Below are 16,900 nucleotides of genomic sequence, written 5' to 3' on the forward strand. Positions count from 1 at the left end.
GGCCAGTAATAAATAAAATACTAAACTCGCTCCCGTGTAAAACCAATTTTATGAAACTTGTGAATAGTTGTGGTATCTGACTCGCTTTCGTTCGTCAGATACCAGAACTATTCACTCGTTTCATAACATTGGTATTACACGGGAGCTCGTTTAGTATTCTATATTTACAGTACACCAAGCTGTTCTGGTACGTATTCATCCCATGATGAGCGAATGTTACCTGAAAGTTGATGACACACGCACACTCCTCGCCCTTCAGTTCAGCGCTGACCTCGCCTGTTGAGGACTCGTATGCAATGTTGGGCCAGTACCGGACCACCCCCTCTGGGGATACAGCCACACATGCTGCAGGCTGGTTGTCGCTGGGGATGACACACACCCTCTCCGCACTGTGGGCAAGGTCACTGGGGGGCAAGGTCAGCTCTTTACACAGGACACCCTGAAAACATATCAACAGTGAGTGAGTGAGTGAGTGAGTTGGGTTTAACACTGCTTTTAACAGTATTCCAGTTATATCACGGCATGTCAGCTTGATGTGGTAGGAAAGCACGATGTTATGTAGGTCTCAGATGTTTACCACTTTGGTGAAACCCATGAGAACGGGTTTGGTGCAGACAAACCTAGAAACAGGATTCGAACCCACGGCCAATTGTCGCACCTTAGACAACTGGGCCACCCGTGGCCCCCCCAAAATGTACATTTTTACATCTTTGTGAAATAGGTCGTCACTCACTCTAGTCCCTGGGTGTTGCTTGTATCTCCAGACAAACAGCTTGCGTCCCCCAACCAGCCACGCCCAGCCTGACGGGTCTACGTTAACTGTGATCTCTGTGTTTCCTGCAAGAAGCAAAGGAGTTCGTAAGTTGGGCATAACACTTTGTTGATCAGTCTGTCAGTTATATCACCTCGTGTCGGCTTACCATGGGAGGAGCGCCTAAAGTGATGCAAGTTGTACATATTTGCCACTTAAGCCCTAGACAGACGAGGATGGTCATGATGGAGCCGCTAGCTCGCTGCCTAAAAGGATCGATTGTCAAACTCACACAACAGCCGACAGTATGGGCAACGATGATGGGGGTCTTTCCCCGACTTGGGGCGTTTACAGAAATCACAACTCGTAAGCAGACAACATGTTATAAGCAAGATGGAGACCATGGCATGAAATGTGAAAAGTGACGCACACTGAAATGCAAAAATATACCACAAAGAAGTGTGTGTGTGTGTGTGTGTGTGTGTGTGTGTGTGTGTGTGTGTGTGTATATATATGTGTTAGAGGAAGGATATACTGAAAGGACACCAACAGAAAACATCAAGAAACGAAGAACGTAAGAACACTGTTCCAATAGGACACATCTGACGAGTGAGTAAGTGAGTTGCTCCGTTTAGTATATAAATTTACAAGTTGCTTTATTAAAGACTGATCTATGAGTGAGTGAGTGAGTGAGTTGGGTTTAACGCCGCTTTTAACAGTATTCTAGTTATATCACGGCGTGTCAGCTTCATGTGGGAGGAAAGCCCGAAGTGATGCAGGTCTCAGAAGTTTACCAATTCGGTGAAACCCACGGGCACGAGTATGGTGCTGACAAACCTAGAAACATAATCGGGGCGATCCGGGATTCGAACCCACAATCATAGGTTTCTGGTGTGTCCAAGGAACGCAACTCTGCACAGCAAATCGCGGCGCCTTAGACAACTGGGCCACCCGTGCCCCCACACATCTGATGAAGTCAGACAGAGAAGAATATGAGGGAGTACAGGCCAAGGCAGATAACTCCTGGGTATTGGGGCATGGGCTATAGTCTGTTTCAACTATCTCTCTGTTCCAGTACTGTCTGTTTGTTTTAGGTAGGGAAGCAAAAGCACTGTGTAGCGTCAGGTAAGGTAAAGCATGATTTATGACGAATACTGATCTGAGTATTTGGCAAACGAATCTGTATCTCCTACTTCACGCAAAGTCTGGCCTGAAATCACTTGGCCACTCATGCCCAAAGAAGAAACACATGCTTGTTGTTTTCAAGAAAATGTCGACATACATGATATAGTTGGAGTCAGTATTTTAATCACTGTGACCTGTCTTACTTGCCCTGAAAATCACTATATCATCATTATAATGAGGACCAATAAACATGATTAACAAAATTAATTATTAAATATTCATGACATTATTATATCAAAATTTAGATTGCTAATACCATGCTTGGGGTGAGTTAGTGAGTGTGTTTGGTTTTATGCCGCTTTTAGCAATATTCCAGCAATATCATAGCTGGGGGACACCAGAAATGGGCTTCACACATTGTACCCATGTCGGAAATCGAACCCGGGTCTTCGGCGTGACGAGCGAACGCTTTAAACCACAAGGCTACCCGACTGCCCCACCATGCTTGGGACAGAGATATAGTTTGTTTCAAGTGTGGTACAAGCCACACATAAAACTTTGGGGGAATTTAAGGGTGCCAAAAACAACAATCAAGAAGAATAAATTTGGATCCATCTTAAAACTTGTTGAAGTCATTTTATCATGAGCTAGTTAACATGGCTAAGCAGGCGTAATTTAGAAAGTATGCAGTTTCATTGACATCCTATTCCTTTTCTGAACATGGTGAATGATCTCCAGGTTTAGTTTCTGATTCATCTCATCATACTGTTCAATAAGGTTGTTCGTAAGCTTGTTTTGTTTTCCCAGATTATTTTTGCAAAAGAAAACTTTTCACCAGCTTATCATCATCACAATGCATATTAAAAAATGTGACTTCTAAGTTTTCATGTGTGCCCTTAATCATGTTCAGGCATCAGCATGATCAGGAACATACTTAAACAGTGCTACTGACACACTAATACTCGAAGCCTGCATGGCAATGTACATGATAATATGTAATGATCCTGGGCAGAATAGGTCTTCAGCAACCCATGCTTGCCATAAAAGGCAACTATGCTTGTCATAAGAGGCGATCTATCACCACCGAGTCTCTGGGACATACGAGAGTATGACTCCCTGCTTCAGTTAATATGTTTGGACCTACAGCTTTTCCACTGGGCCTACATTTTAACTGTTTTTTAAATGTGCGGGCGCCTCAAGGCTCTCAGTTTACTCTGCTGAGTTTCAGACACTGATGAGATATAAATCACTGGATTGTCTGGTCCAGACTCGATTACTTACAGACCGCTGTCATATGGCTGGAATATTGCTCTGAATGCGGCATTAAACAACAAACAAACATATCATATTATCAAACTTGACATTCAGAAGAATCATTTCAGAGTTGGTAATTTCCTTCTCACTCACTGTCGGCCAGGGTAAGAGCTTCTGTGATCAGAACAGGAAGAGGTACGCCAAAACTCTCAACACGGTGTTGTGAGCTGACATCATCAACTATCTGCGATGTCTGGAGAGATCGGTTGGATTTTGAAGGGGTGTGGCTTCTGAAAATAATAACACAACATTTACTATCATTAGACAGACATAAGTATTCACTGCCAACATGCAATTGTCTGGAACCACAGGAATATGAAGATGTTAAAAATGGAAGAAAAACAGACTTCAGCCTTCAGTCTTGTTGTATACAAGGTTTAAACCTTCTAGTATACATGGTCAATAATCTAATTTTCTTTAAGATATGTATTTCGGTGCTTGAATAAATACCCCAATTACAAGAAGATAATGTGCCGTTGAATATATGGCCACAGTAATAATATTTCAGTACTAACTAAATTAAATCTGAGGCACGTCGTTTGGAAATAGGCAGTATCTTTGCCGTGTTTTCCAACAATTTTACTTCCACCTAAAAATATATTACTCACTGCAATATTGTTTTCCTAATACGGGATCAAAAATACATTTCCTCCTTGTTCTAAGCACGAAACTATGTGCTACATAAATATCGTGCATATTATACGTACCATTCTGATACAGACACATTTAGTGTAACAAGACGGATGTTCCGATTGAACATTTTAGTCGGGCATCGGTTACCTCCCTTTATCGGCTTGTCGACCAGTCACTTGTACGCGAGACGGAAAAATATGTACATAGGAGAAAATCGCTGTCAAAAACTGAACATTTTGCTTGATTTTTGCACATTTTTATCCCAATTTGACCGTTTATTATTTTTCTTATGACATTTTTTACATGTCATTCGATAACTAGTATAATGATCAATAACTGTACTTAATTTTGTTTTATTATTTTCACAAATAACGCTTGTAGTGACATATTTGTGCAACATGCAGAACAAGCAGAAATCCATGGTCCACTGACAGGCCGTCACGCATACGAGTGACTCCTCTCAGGTGGCCGTCTCGCGTACACGTTACGTCCTCTACTGATAGATACATCAATATGTATTTTTTATACTATGTATACTGACCATTTTTTCTTGGGATTTTACTAGATTTGGTAATGACACTATTGGATATTACCAGTTTCTATAATCACATCCCAAAAAAACGCATGTAACAATTGCAGACATTCAGCATTACTGATACGTTGGCAATTTGTACATGCGCGAAAACTGATAACCCATAGAAGGAGGAATAAATGAATCGGCCAAATTCATATCCCGAACATAAATTAATTTCACAGAAATATTAAACATATGCTAGTTCATATCTTATAAAATTATACATGTACATCACAATAGAGTGGGTCGAGTATTAAATATGCCGTACCTTAACGAAGACAGTCGACGACTCTGCGGGGTAAACACACCCGATGAGCGTTTAGTTTGAGAGGCACGTTGTGATCCTGGTGTGAACGGCGACGCTCTGGCACGGGTACCAGTCGGACGTGGTGTGAACATGTTACCTACAAATCCGATAAACGGATAGACAGACACCTCCAAATGTTTTTAAGGAAACAAGTACCAACTTTCAATTTGTTTCAACTCCCGCGTGTTTGTATGAAAATATCTCTTCCGGTACCGGGAAAATCGCCTACAGCAATGAAAATTAATAATTGGCATGAACACGTATTAAGCCGCCAATGTTATACATCAAGGTTCCATTCATTTGCAAATCAATTAGAATTCTGTATTTAGACATTGCAGCATGATTTATATTTCTGTAAACATAATGCTCAATATTTCATGATTGTATGTGGCTTCGTTTTTGTAGCCAAGCTCCTTTTCAGCGCGTGACACAGGGATATCGCTGCGAGGAGTTTGATGTGTCGCGTCTTTTATCAAAACCCGCACTGAGCCAAATAAAAGAAATAATATTTTCATAAAACGGACGGAATTACGCAAAATGTGCACACCAGTTTTTAAAATTATACCTTCACATGTAAGTATAAAGTTCTTTGAGAATAATTGCAAATAATTTCACTTAAAAATTCAATTTTGATTTGTAAGAATAAAATTCAACTTTTCTTAGGTTTATTTCCTATATATGGGATATCAACATAATGTACAACGTCTAAGGATCTTGATAAAATGTACACGCTTTAAAATAGTTACCTTAATTTTAATAATGATGACTCCCTGAATAGAATCGTACCTGGGCAATGACGGACAAGTCCATTTTACGAACAGGTGGGTGAAGTTTCTCACAATCCTCACGTCGATTATCTGTACCTTTCCTTCCAATATCGATTGTCATATCTCTCTCACTTTTGGATGCGATTGTTCGGCCATTATGTTTATCTCCGTAGCCCGGCTATATCTATGGGGAACAACTTACTAGACACACACCCCTTTTAAAAATAGCGTCGTCCAATATATGATGTCATCAAGTTGCGAGCGCGTATTCGAATCTCCAGAAATGTCATGATAGAACAATGTTTTATCGTGAAATATATGATAGCTACGCGATAAATCGCAAAGAACAATGAAGAAATAACCACACTTAGTTCTTCATTGTTCTTTGCGATTTATCGCGTAACTATCTTATATTGTACAATAAACATATTCATATTTCTCAACCATTTCTTCAAATATTGTCTAAGTAAAGTGAAATGTTTTTCTTAGTTGTACTTATGATTATTGTTCAACACAACTCAAGAAAGTCTTAGTTTCTTTAAGGGCTGGGACGGGTAACTCGGGTACTTGGGTCGGATGGATACTGTGAAGTATTCGGGTTCCCACAGGACTACCCGGACCCGTGGTTAGTCACGTGATAAATTGTTTAATGACAAATATTATCTAGAACTCTATGTTTCAACAACAAGTTACTAATTTTCGCAGTTCTTTCTGACCACTACGCCCATTCCTTCTGGCTGTTTTTTTTCCAATTGGACAGTTTGTACCTACCTTTTGAGAACTACAGCGGGTACCCGGGTAGGGTCGGGTAGTAGGGGAGTGGGTACCCGGGTAGTAAATTTGGACCCGTCCCAGCCCTACTTTCTTTCACTCTTTACAATGTTGATCGGGTTTTCTACAAACCTAGCCGTTTTGACAATATCCACTGAGATCCGTTTTCTCTATGGGCTGTTTTAGATTGTATACGATACAAGCATGGCGTCTTGAACATTCATGTTGCAAGCTGTAACTAAATTCGGTATATCGGAATCATGGAACAATTTGGTAAATTTTATTTGTATTTCTGTTAATTTTCCATTACCCTGTTTCTTATAAATATATATACCCCATTCAGTGCTGATTATGTGAAGAATTATACTCATTTTCTGCGAAATTCGACGAGTCTACCCTGGAGAACGTCGGGGTCTGTTGCCGGTGGAGGCATTCCAGATTGGTAATTAGGGCTGGGACGAGTCCAAATTTACTACCCGGGTACCCAACCCCCTATTACCCGACCCTACACTGGTACCCACTGTAGGTCTCAGGAGATGTCTCAAAATGTCCGATTGGGAACGTTTTTAGCATAGCCCTGGCAAAACGTATTTAGATACATGTATTAAACATCTGGTCATTCATACACTGAAGTTGAATGAGGTTAAAAGGAATGGGTGCTTAGTCAGAAAGAAATGCTAACATTAGTGACTTGTAGTGTAACAATAGAATTCTAGATAATTTTTGTCATTAAACAATATTTTACAGGTCCGGGTAATCCTGTGGGTACCCGGCCCTACTCAGTACCCACCCGACCCGGGTACCCGGGTTACCCATCCCAGCCCTTGTGGAAATGGCTGTACAATCACGAGGATCTGGAGGTCAGGATCAGTGATTGGCAGATTGCGTATGATCATACTCCGTCGTCGTTGATCATTGCTCTTGATGTCAATCACTGGTTTTGCATGGCCCAGTCGCAGTTATATACAGGTGGCTGTTTGTTGTTAAACCAGACAATTTAGTGATTGACATCATGAGCATCAATCTACGCAAATGGGATATAATGACATGCATCAACCAGCTCAGTGAGCCTGACAACCGGATCTCGTTAGTCGACTTTTACCCCCAGCATTGGTTGCTGAAGAGCAATTCTTGACCTGATCTGCACAGGGGTACCTGTAGGCCAGGGTTAGAACTAAACTCAAAATCTTTACTAGCTCGGGTAGAGATAAAATGCCATTGTAATTTTAAAACAATGGGGAAATTTGGAAATTTGTACTAGCCTGCTGGAATTTGTACTAGCCCTGGGCTAGCGGGATAGCATTAAGTTCTAACCTTGGCAATATATTAAACGGTTAATCGACCTTCACTGACTCATAGATCAGTCGGGGCATGGTGGCCCAGTCGATTAAGGCGCTGCGATTCGCTGTGCAGAGTTGCGTCCCTTGGGCACGCCAGAAACCTCTGATTGTGGGTTGGAATCCCGGTTCTCCCCAATTATGTTTCTAGGTTTGTCAGCACCACACCCATGCTCGTGGGTTTCATCAAAGTGGTAAACGTCTTGAGACCTGCATCGCTTCGAGCTTTCCTCCCACATAAAGCTGACACACCGTGATATACCGGTAACTGGAATACTGTTCAAGGCAGCGTTAAACCCAACTCACTCACTCACTCATAGATCAGTCTTTAATAAAGCAACCTGAAAATTTATATACTAAGCGGAGCATCGGGTTTATGATGACACACACATGTGCAGGATATTCCATAAGGACATTGACAATGATGTATCAGTGTAAAATATATAATAAGGGTACCAGTAATTTCGACCCGTGAAGATCCGGGTTGAGAATAGGTCTTCAGCAACCTATGCTCTGTCGTAAGCATGGTAAGAGGTGACTATGATTGTAAGAGGCGACTCACAGGATCGGGTGGTCAGACTCGCTGACTTGGTTGATGCATGTCATTGTATCCCAATTCTCGAATTGTGTGGCTTGATGCTCATGATGTCAATCACTGGATTGTCTGGTTCAGACACGGTTATTTGGTGTATGCTGAAGAGTAGACAGTGGGTACATACATATTTATTTGATAGTGTGTTTTTATTCAGTTTGTGTCTTACACAAACATATTTGCTTATATACTAGATTATACAGTCTAATAGTTTTTGAGATTTGTGTTTCTAGGTGATATACATGAAGACAGTGACTATGAATGGAAGCCTCCTTCTGAAGCTGAGATGAAGATAATTCGAGCTCGCCGTGAGCGAGACAACAAGATCAGTCAGCGCATGGGGGACTACTTACTGAAGGGCTACAAGATGCTGGGAACTGTGTGTACCTGTGGGGTAAGTGTGTGTGCCTGTGGGGTAAGTGTGTGTGCCTGTGGGGTAAGTGTGTGTGCCTGTGGGGTAAGTGTGTGTACCTGTGGGGTAAGTGTGTGTGCCTGTGGGGTAAGTGTGTATCTGTGGGGTAAGTGTGTGTGCCTGTGGGGTAAGTGTGTGTACCTGTGGGATAAGTGTGTGTACCTGTGGGGTAAGTGTGTGTGCCTGTGGGGTAAGTGTGTGTGCCTGTGGGGTAAGTGTGTGTGCCTGTGGGGTAAGCGTGTGTGCCTGTGGGGTAAGTCTGTGTGCCTGTGGGGTAAGTGTGTGTACCTGTGGGGTAAGTGTGTGTGCCTGTGGGGTAAGTGTGTACCTGTGGGGTAAGTGTGTGTACCTGTGGGGTAAGTGTGTGTGCCTGTGGGGAAAGTGTGTGTACCTGTGGGGTAAGTGTATGTACCTGTGGGGTAAGTGTGTGTGCCTGTGGGGTAAGTGTGTGTGCCTGTGGGGTAAGTGTGTGTACCTGTGGGGTAAGTGTATGTACCTGTGGGGTAAGTGTGTGTGCCTGTGGGGTAAGTGTGTGTGCCTGTGGGGTAAGTGTGTGTACCTGTGGGGTAAGTGTATGTGCCTGTGGGGTAAGTGTGTGTGCCTGTGGGGTAAGTGTGTGTGCCTGTGGGGTAAGTGTGTGTACCTGTGGGGTAAGTGTATGTACCTGTGGGGTAAGTGTGTGTGCCTGTGGGGTAAGTGTGTGTGCCTGTGGGGTAAGTGTGTGTACCTGTGGGGTAAGTGTATGTGCCTGTGGGGTAAGTGTGTGTACCTGTGGGGTAAGTCTGTGTGCCTGTGGGGTAAGTGTGTGTGCCTGTGGGGTAAGTGTGTGTGCCTGTGGGGTAAGTGTGTGTGCCTGTGGGGTAAGTCTGTGTGCCTGTGGGGTAAGTGTGTGTGCCTGTGGGGTAAGTGTGTGTGCCTGTGGGGTAAGTGTGTGTGCCTGTGGGGTAAGTGTGTGTATCTGTGGGGTAAGTCTGTGTGCCTGTGGGGTAAGTGTGTGTGCCTGTGGGGTAAGTGTGTGTGCCTGTGGGGTAAGTGTGTGTACCTGTGGGGTAAGTCTGTGTGCCTGTGGGGTAAGTGTGTGTGCCTGTGGGGTAAGTGTGTGTGCCTGTGGGGTAAGTGTGTGTATCTGTGGGGTAAGTGTGTGTGCCTGTGGGGTAAGTGTGTGTACCTGTGGGGTAAGTCTGTGTGCCTGTGGGGTAAGTGTGTGTACCTGTGGGGTAAGTCTGTGTGCCTGTGGGGTAAGTGTGTGTGCCTGTGGGGTAAGTGTGTGTACCTGTGGGGTAAGTGTATGTGCCTGTGGGGTAAGTGTGTGTACCTGTGGGGTAAGTGTGTGTGCCTGTGGGGTAAGTGTGTGTACCTGTGGGGTAAGTGTGTGTGCCTGTGGGGTAAGTGTGTATCTGTGGGGTAAGTGTGTAAGATATAAAGGATGCAGCATTGAAACTAACAAAGAGAAAACTAGAAAATACAAAACAGTTGGAAACAAAAATATATGATCTAGAACATAAGATAAGAGAACATTTTCAAAGTTATTGATACCGAAACGTGAGAAGAATTATCAAAATACAAAACAGATTTAGAGAAAAAAATGAAGAACCTAGTGGAATACACATTTGGAACAGAATCCAGCGGTACGAACAGGTGAAATACCAACTACAGTCTGTAGTTACTTCTGGCACTTCGAAACCAAAAATGAAACTAATAAACTCATGAAAACTGATTCAATAAAAATGGAGAGGACGTTCCAATGGTCGGTTGGGAGGGCCTTTTTCCACGCTCCATTCACATCATTATCTTAAATTTTATCATGAAATGTTCATTTTTAACATGCCTCTTTCCAAATATGTGTATTTTATTTATAAACCTCCCCTAGAGACTGTCATATATTTTTGTGACCCTCCCCTGATTTCCTCTGACCACCCCTAAATTTATATATGACCGTTCCCTTACATTCCTGAATTTATATATGACCGTTCCCTTACATTCCTGAATTTATATATGACCATTCCCTTACATTCCTAAATCTATATATGACCGTTCCCTTACATTCCTAAATTTATATATGACCGTTCCCTTACATTCCTAAATTTATATATGACCGTTCCCTTACATTCCTAAATTTATATATGACTGTTCCCTTACATTCCTAAATTTATATATGACCGTTCCCTTACATTCCTAAATTATCATTATTCAGTTCTAACATGTATGCCTAATGTAAATTTTAATCTCTTACATCAACTTAAGGTATCCTGGTTATACTTCAACATAACAAGCTATAGTGAATCGTTTCCTATCTACGTACATCAGCCTCTTGACCCGTGAAGATCCGAGGTAGAATAGGTCTTCAGCAACCCATTCTTGCCGTAATATGCGACTGTGCTTGTCCATAAGAGGCGACAAACGGGATCAGGTGGTTGGGCTCGCTGACTTGGTTGATGCATGTCATCGATCCCAATTGCGTGGATTGATGCTCATGATGTCAATCACTGGATTATTAATACGTCTGGACCCGTGAAGATTCCCCGGTAGAATAGGTCTTCAGCAACCGATACTTGTCGTAAAAGGCGACTAACAGGATCGGGTGGTCAGGCTCGCTGACTTGGTTGAAACATGTCATCAATCCCAATTGCGTGGATCGATGCTGATTATGACAATCATTGGATTGTCTGGTCCAGACTCGATTATTTTACAGACCTCCGTCATATAGCTGGAATATTGCTGAGTCCAGCGTTAAACAACAAACAAACAAACTATCACTGATTGTCTGGTTCAGACTCGATAATTTACAGACTGCCATCATATAGCTGGAATGTTGATGAGTGCAGCGTTAAACAACAAACATACATCAGCCTATGATATTCCCACCTCAACGTGTGTGTTCCGCTGATCCTTCCAGACTATCCTCCTGCAGGACAAGCAGGGCAGCAACTACTGCATTGCCTGCAGCGAGCTGGACTCGGATGCTGATAAAGACAACCCAGGTATGTAACAGTGACGGTCAACATGCTTTTGGTAAGAGATACATTACATTATTAAACTTACCTACTGGCAGATCCATTGTGGGTGGGGTTGTTGCAGATCCAGGGTGTGGGTTGTTGCAGATCCAGGGTGTGGGTTGTTGCAGATCCAGGGTGTGGGTTGTTGCAGATCCAGGTTGTGGGTGGTTGCAGATCCAGGGTAGGTGGTTGCAGATCCAGGTTGTGGGTGGTTGCAGATCCAGGATGGGTGGTTGCAGATCCAGGGTGGGTTGTTGCAGATCCAGGGTGTGGGTTGTTGCAGATCCAGGGTGTGGGTGGTTGCAGATCAAGGGTGTGGGTGGTTGCAGATCCAGGGTGTGGGTTGTTGCAGATCCAGGGTTGTTGCAGATCCAGGGTGGGTGGTTGCAGATCCAGGATGGGTGGTTGCAGATCCAGGGTAGGTGGTTGCAGATCCAGGGTGTGGGTGGTTGCAGATCAAGGGTGGGTGGTTGCAGATCAAGGGTGGGTGGATGCAGGTCCAGGGTGTGGGTGGTTGCAGATCCAGGGTGGTTGTTGCAGATCCAGGGTGTGGGTGGTTGCAGATCCAGGGTGGTTGTTGCAGATCCAGGGTGTGGGTGGTTGCAGATCCAGGGTGTGGGTGGTTGCAGATCCAGGGTGGGTTGTTGCAGATCCAGGGTGGGTGGTTGCAGATCCAGGTTGTGGGTTGTTGCAGATCCAGGGTGGGTGGTTGCAGATCCAGGGTGTGGGTGGTTGCAGATCCAGGGTGGATGGTTGCAGATCCAGGGTGTGGGTGGTTGCAGATCCAGGGTAGCTGGTTGCAGATCCAGGGTGGGTTGTTGCAGATCCAGGGTGGGTTGTTGCAGATCCAGGGTAGGTGGTTGCAGATCCAGGGTGTGGGTGGTTGCAGATCAAGGGGGGGTGGTTGCAGATCAAGGGTTGGTGGATGCAGGTCCAGGGTGTGGGTGGTTGCAGATCCAGGGTGGTTGTTGCAGATCCAGGGTGTGGGTGGTTGCAGATTCAGGGTGGTTGTTGCAGATCCAGGGCGTGGGTGGTTGCAGATCCAGGGTGTGGGTGGTTACAGATCCAGGGTGGGTGGTTGCTGATCCAGGGTGTGTGTGGCTGCAGATCCAGGGTGTGGGTGGTTGCAGATCCAGGGTGGTTGTTGCAGATCCAGGTTGTGGGTTGTTGCAGATCCAGGGTGGGTGGTTGCAGATCCAGGGTGGGTGGTTGCAGATCCAGGGTGTGGGTGGTTGCAGATCCAGGGTGGGTGGTTGCAGATCCAGGGTGTGGGTTGTTGCAGATCCAGGGTGGGTGGTTGCAGATCCAGGGTGTGGGTGGTTGCAGATCCAGGGTGGATGGTTGCAGATCCAGGTTGTGGGTGGTTGCAGATCCAGGGTAGCTGGTTGCAGATCCAGGGTGGGTTGTTGCAGATCCAGGGTGGGTTGTTGCAGATCCAGGGTAGGTGGTTGCAGATCCAGGGTGTGGGTGGTTGCAGATCAAGGGTGGGTGGTTGCAGATCAAGGGTGGGTGGATGCAGGTCCAGGGTGTGGGTGGTTGCAGATCCAGGGTGGTTGTTGCAGATCCAGGGTGTGGGTGGTTGCAGATTCAGGGTGGTTGTTGCAGATCCAGGGCGTGGGTGGTTGCAGATCCAGGGTGTGGGTGGTTGCAGATCCAGGGTGGGTGGTTGCTGATCCAGGGTGTGTGTGGCTGCAGATCCAGGGTGTGGGTGGTTGCAGATCCAGGGTGGTTGTTGCAGATCCAGGGTGTGGGTGGTTGCAGATCCAGGGTGTGGGTTGTTGCAGATCCAGGGTGGGTTGTTGCAGATGCAGGATGGGTGGTTGCAGATCCAGGGTGTGGGTGGTTGCAGATCCAGGGTAGCTGGTTGCAGATCCAGGATGGGTGGTTGCAGATCCAGGGATTGGGTGGTTGCAGATCCAGGGTAGCTGGTTGCAGATCCAGGGTGGTTGTTGCAGATCCAGGGTGTGGGTGGTTGCAGATCCAGGGTGTGGGTTGTTGCAGATCCAGGGTGGGTTGTTGCAGATGCAGGATGGGTGGTTGCAGATCCAGGGTGTGGGTGGTTGCAGATCCAGGGTAGCTGGTTGCAGATCCAGGGTGTGGGTGGTTGCAGATCCAGGATGTGTGGTTGCAGATCCAGGGTGTGGGTGGTTGCAGATCCAGGGTGGGTGGTTGCTGATCCAGGGTGTGTGTGGCTGCAGATCCAGGGTGTGGGTGGTTGCAGATCCAGGGTGGTTGTTGCAGATCCAGGGTGTGGGTGGTTGCAGATCCAGGGTGTGGGTTGTTGCAGATCCAGGGTGGGTTGTTGCAGATGCAGGATGGGTGGTTGCAGATCCAGGGTGTGGGTGGTTGCAGATCCAGGGTAGCTGGTTGCAGATCCAGGATGGGTGGTTGCAGATCCAGGGATTGGGTGGTTGCAGATCCAGGGTAGCTGGTTGCAGATCCAGGGTGGTTGTTGCAGATCCAGGGTGTGGGTGGTTGCAGATCCAGGGTGTGGGTTGTTGCAGATCCAGGGTGGGTTGTTGCAGATGCAGGATGGGTGGTTGCAGATCCAGGGTGTGGGTGGTTGCAGATCCAGGGTAGCTGGTTGCAGATCCAGGGTGTGGGTGGTTGCAGATCCAGGATGTGTGGTTGCAGATCCAGGGTGTGGGTTGTTGCAGATCCAGGATGGGTGGTTGCAGATCCAGGGTGTGGGTGGTTGCAGATCCAGGGTAGCTGGTTGCAGATCCAGGGTGTGGGTGGTTGCAGATCCAGGGTGGGTTGTTGCAGATCCAGGGTGGTTGTTGCAGATCCAGGATGGGTTGTTGCAGATCCAGGGTAGGTGGTTGCAGATCCAGGGTGTGGGTGGTTGCAGATCAAGGGTGGGTGGTTGCAGATCAAGGGTGGGTGGATGCAGGTCCAGGGTGTGGGTTGTTGCAGATCCAGGGTGGGTGGTTGCTGATCCAGGGTGTGGGTGGCTGCAGATCCAGGGTGTGGGTGGTTGCAGATCCAGGGTGGGTTGTTGCAGATCAAGGGTGGGTTGTTGCAGATCAAGGGTGGGTGGTTCCAGATCCAGGATGGGTGGTTGCAGATCCAGGGTGTGGGTGGCTGCAGATCCAGGGTGGGTTGTTGCAGATCCAGGGTGGGTGGTTGCAGATACAGGGTGTGAATGGTTGCAGATCCTGGGTGTGGGTGGTTGCATTTCCAGGGTGGGTGTTTGCAGATACAGGTTGTGGGTGGTTGCAGTTCCAGGGTGGGTGGTTTCAGATACAGGGCGTCATTAAGTAGCTACGTCATTAAGTAGAATGAGTGAGTGAGTTGGGTTTAATGCCGCTTTTAACAGTATTACAGTTATATCGCAGCGTGTCAGCTTAATGTGGGAGGAAAGCCCGAAGTGATGCAGGTCTCAGACATTTACCACTTCGGTGAAACCCACGAGCACGGGTATGGTGCTGACAAACCTAAGGGACGCAACTCTGCACAGCGAATCACGGTGCCTTAGACGACTGGGCCACCCGTGCTCCCCTCATTAAGTAGAGGCTTCTGTGACAGTCTGTGTCTTCCTGTGTATTCCAGTGAGAAACCAAGCAGCGGCTCTGTCACAAGTGCGAGAACAACAGCTTTCATCTGAGAGACTAGTCGGAGAGGAATCTGTAGAACAGTCAGCGCCACCATCAGGCCCAGGTGCCACTCCCGCTACTCACCCCACCCCTACCACCCACAGTCACGACTCTGTGACATCCACAGTTCCAAGTACTCTCAGGCTTACTAGTGGTATGCAAGCAGTTATCTCCCCTGTCGTACCAGAATCTGTTGACATTCTGCACAGAAAGCTGGCATGGGCGTCCAAGGAGCTACAACAGACTAGCAGTGTTGAATATAGCATACAGTTGTGTCAACTTATCAAACACTGTGCTGATGCAATCCACAGCTTGCAGTGTGTGGGGACTTGAGTAGAGATTGTACATAGTCATATTCCTTTCCATAAATGTGATATTATCCATTTGAGACTGAGATTTGAGATTTGAGACACCAGAAGACTTTGGTGTGTGGATCATTAGGTACCTTGTGACCAGAATAGGTACAATGGCTTGTTTTTTATGTAAATCAAACATTAAAAACATAACACTGAAAACATTGTTTTTCTTTTCTTATTCTCTGATGTTGGATGTATTATTTGGAACTACACCACTGCCTAGTCTAGTGGTAGAGCATCCGCCCAGAGAGCAGAAGGTCGGCCTGGAGTCAGTATACTGTCTGAGTGTGGTATTTATGTTAAACTGCTGCATGGTAACTCAGTGGGCTAGCACTATAAAATCGGCATCAGTCTAGACTAAAAAAAAAAAAAAAAAAAAGTACGCATGGAAATGTAAAAAAACCTGTTTTGCTGGATTTAATAATCGACACAAAGCATTACATAGATGTAAATGCGAAATAACAAAACAACTGGAAAAGTACTAGTCTGGATTTGCTAGTTTTATCTCAGTGCTCAATACAATATGTACTTTACAGGAGGTAATTTGTAGGCACTTTCAACATTCAAAAATGAAACTAAGTCCAAATTGACATGGCAGAAACAGGCTTTAAGCATTATGCAAATTAGCCTTGAAAAAGGTTATGAAATCAACAATAAAAATAACAGCTATGTTTAAGTACATAATAATAATAATGGCATGTAAGTTGTTGTTTGAGAAGGGAATATGTTACTTTTACGTTCTGATATTTTGACGATGATTCACTTCCCCACAATGCCACTCACAAATCACTAACCACTGACAAATCACATGCACGTGGGTTTCAAGCACCGGTTTTCACCTGTCGTCAAGGTGTCATAGGCCAAGGCCCAATTAGTACTAATTGAGTTGTTTGAATATTTATATATGTTGTATATTAACTGCATTTATTTAAAATCTGAGATAAACAAAATCCGTTTTTTTTTTCATTTTCGTGAGTACTTTAGTACAAGCTTAAGCAGACACACACAGGCAGACACACACAGGCAGACACACAGACACACACAGGCAGACACACACACGTGCATGTACTTTGGTATATAAATGCAATAATCTTGGACGCGACCTTGAAACCCCATTTAACTTTCACTTGGGACTACATGTGTGTAGGAAACGTTGGTGGGTACGCATCTTCCCGAGGCAAGAGAGTTAACTGACTATATGAGTCCAGTTTTAAGTTAGTTTCCTCTCTTGCCTCGGGAAGATGGCGGGGACGTTGCTCCGCAGCTCTTGATTAACTTGAGAGGTGGTGCACTGCAACAGGTGAGGGCAGACAAAGAGGTGTTGGCGGAGTGTGAGAATGTCGTAAATTGATAGGAGTAAAAATTGTAA

At 45.4% G+C, this 16,900-nt stretch overlaps 2 protein-coding genes across 2 annotated transcripts in view; one reads left to right on the plus strand and one right to left on the minus strand.

The window, feature by feature from the left end:
• LOC139443303 (nuclear pore complex protein Nup133-like) overlaps positions 1–4,906 on the minus strand; it is a 42,734-nt gene extending 37,828 nt beyond the window's left edge. The window contains exons 1-4 of the mRNA XM_071224280.1: positions 4,666–4,906; positions 3,284–3,420; positions 734–837; positions 221–439 (exon numbers count right to left, since the gene is read on the minus strand). Coding sequence (XP_071080381.1) covers positions 221–439; positions 734–837; positions 3,284–3,420; positions 4,666–4,796 — 591 coding nt within the window. The 5' untranslated portion in view covers positions 4,797–4,906. The remainder of the gene's footprint in view (positions 1–220; positions 440–733; positions 838–3,283; positions 3,421–4,665) is intronic.
• A 1,535-nt stretch (positions 4,907–6,441) lies between these two features.
• On the plus strand, positions 6,442–15,640 carry LOC139443245 (protein ZNRD2-like). Its single transcript, XM_071224217.1, has 4 exons — positions 6,442–6,515; positions 8,405–8,565; positions 11,480–11,564; positions 15,132–15,640. Exons 1-4 carry the CDS (start codon positions 6,503–6,505, stop codon positions 15,506–15,508), a joined length of 636 nt encoding a protein of 211 aa, XP_071080318.1. The 5' UTR covers positions 6,442–6,502; the 3' UTR covers positions 15,509–15,640.
• The last annotated feature ends 1,260 nt before the right edge of the window (positions 15,641–16,900 follow it).

The sequence above is a fragment of the Haliotis cracherodii genome, unplaced genomic scaffold (genome assembly GCF_022045235.1).
Source record: "Haliotis cracherodii isolate W230 unplaced genomic scaffold, xgHalCrac1.p SCAF_5, whole genome shotgun sequence".
Lineage (NCBI taxonomy): Eukaryota > Metazoa > Mollusca > Gastropoda > Lepetellida > Haliotidae > Haliotis > Haliotis cracherodii.

What these genes read in the sequence shown, in the direction of transcription:
- LOC139443245 (XM_071224217.1), top strand. An exon ending in GAACTGTGTGTACCTGTGGG is followed by an intron (nt 8,566 to 11,479) that starts GTAAGTGTGTGT and finishes TGATCCTTCCAG; the next exon opens with ACTATCCTCCTGCAGGACAA. An exon ending in TGCTGATAAAGACAACCCAG is followed by an intron (nt 11,565 to 15,131) that starts GTATGTAACAGT and finishes TGTGTATTCCAG; the next exon opens with TGAGAAACCAAGCAGCGGCT.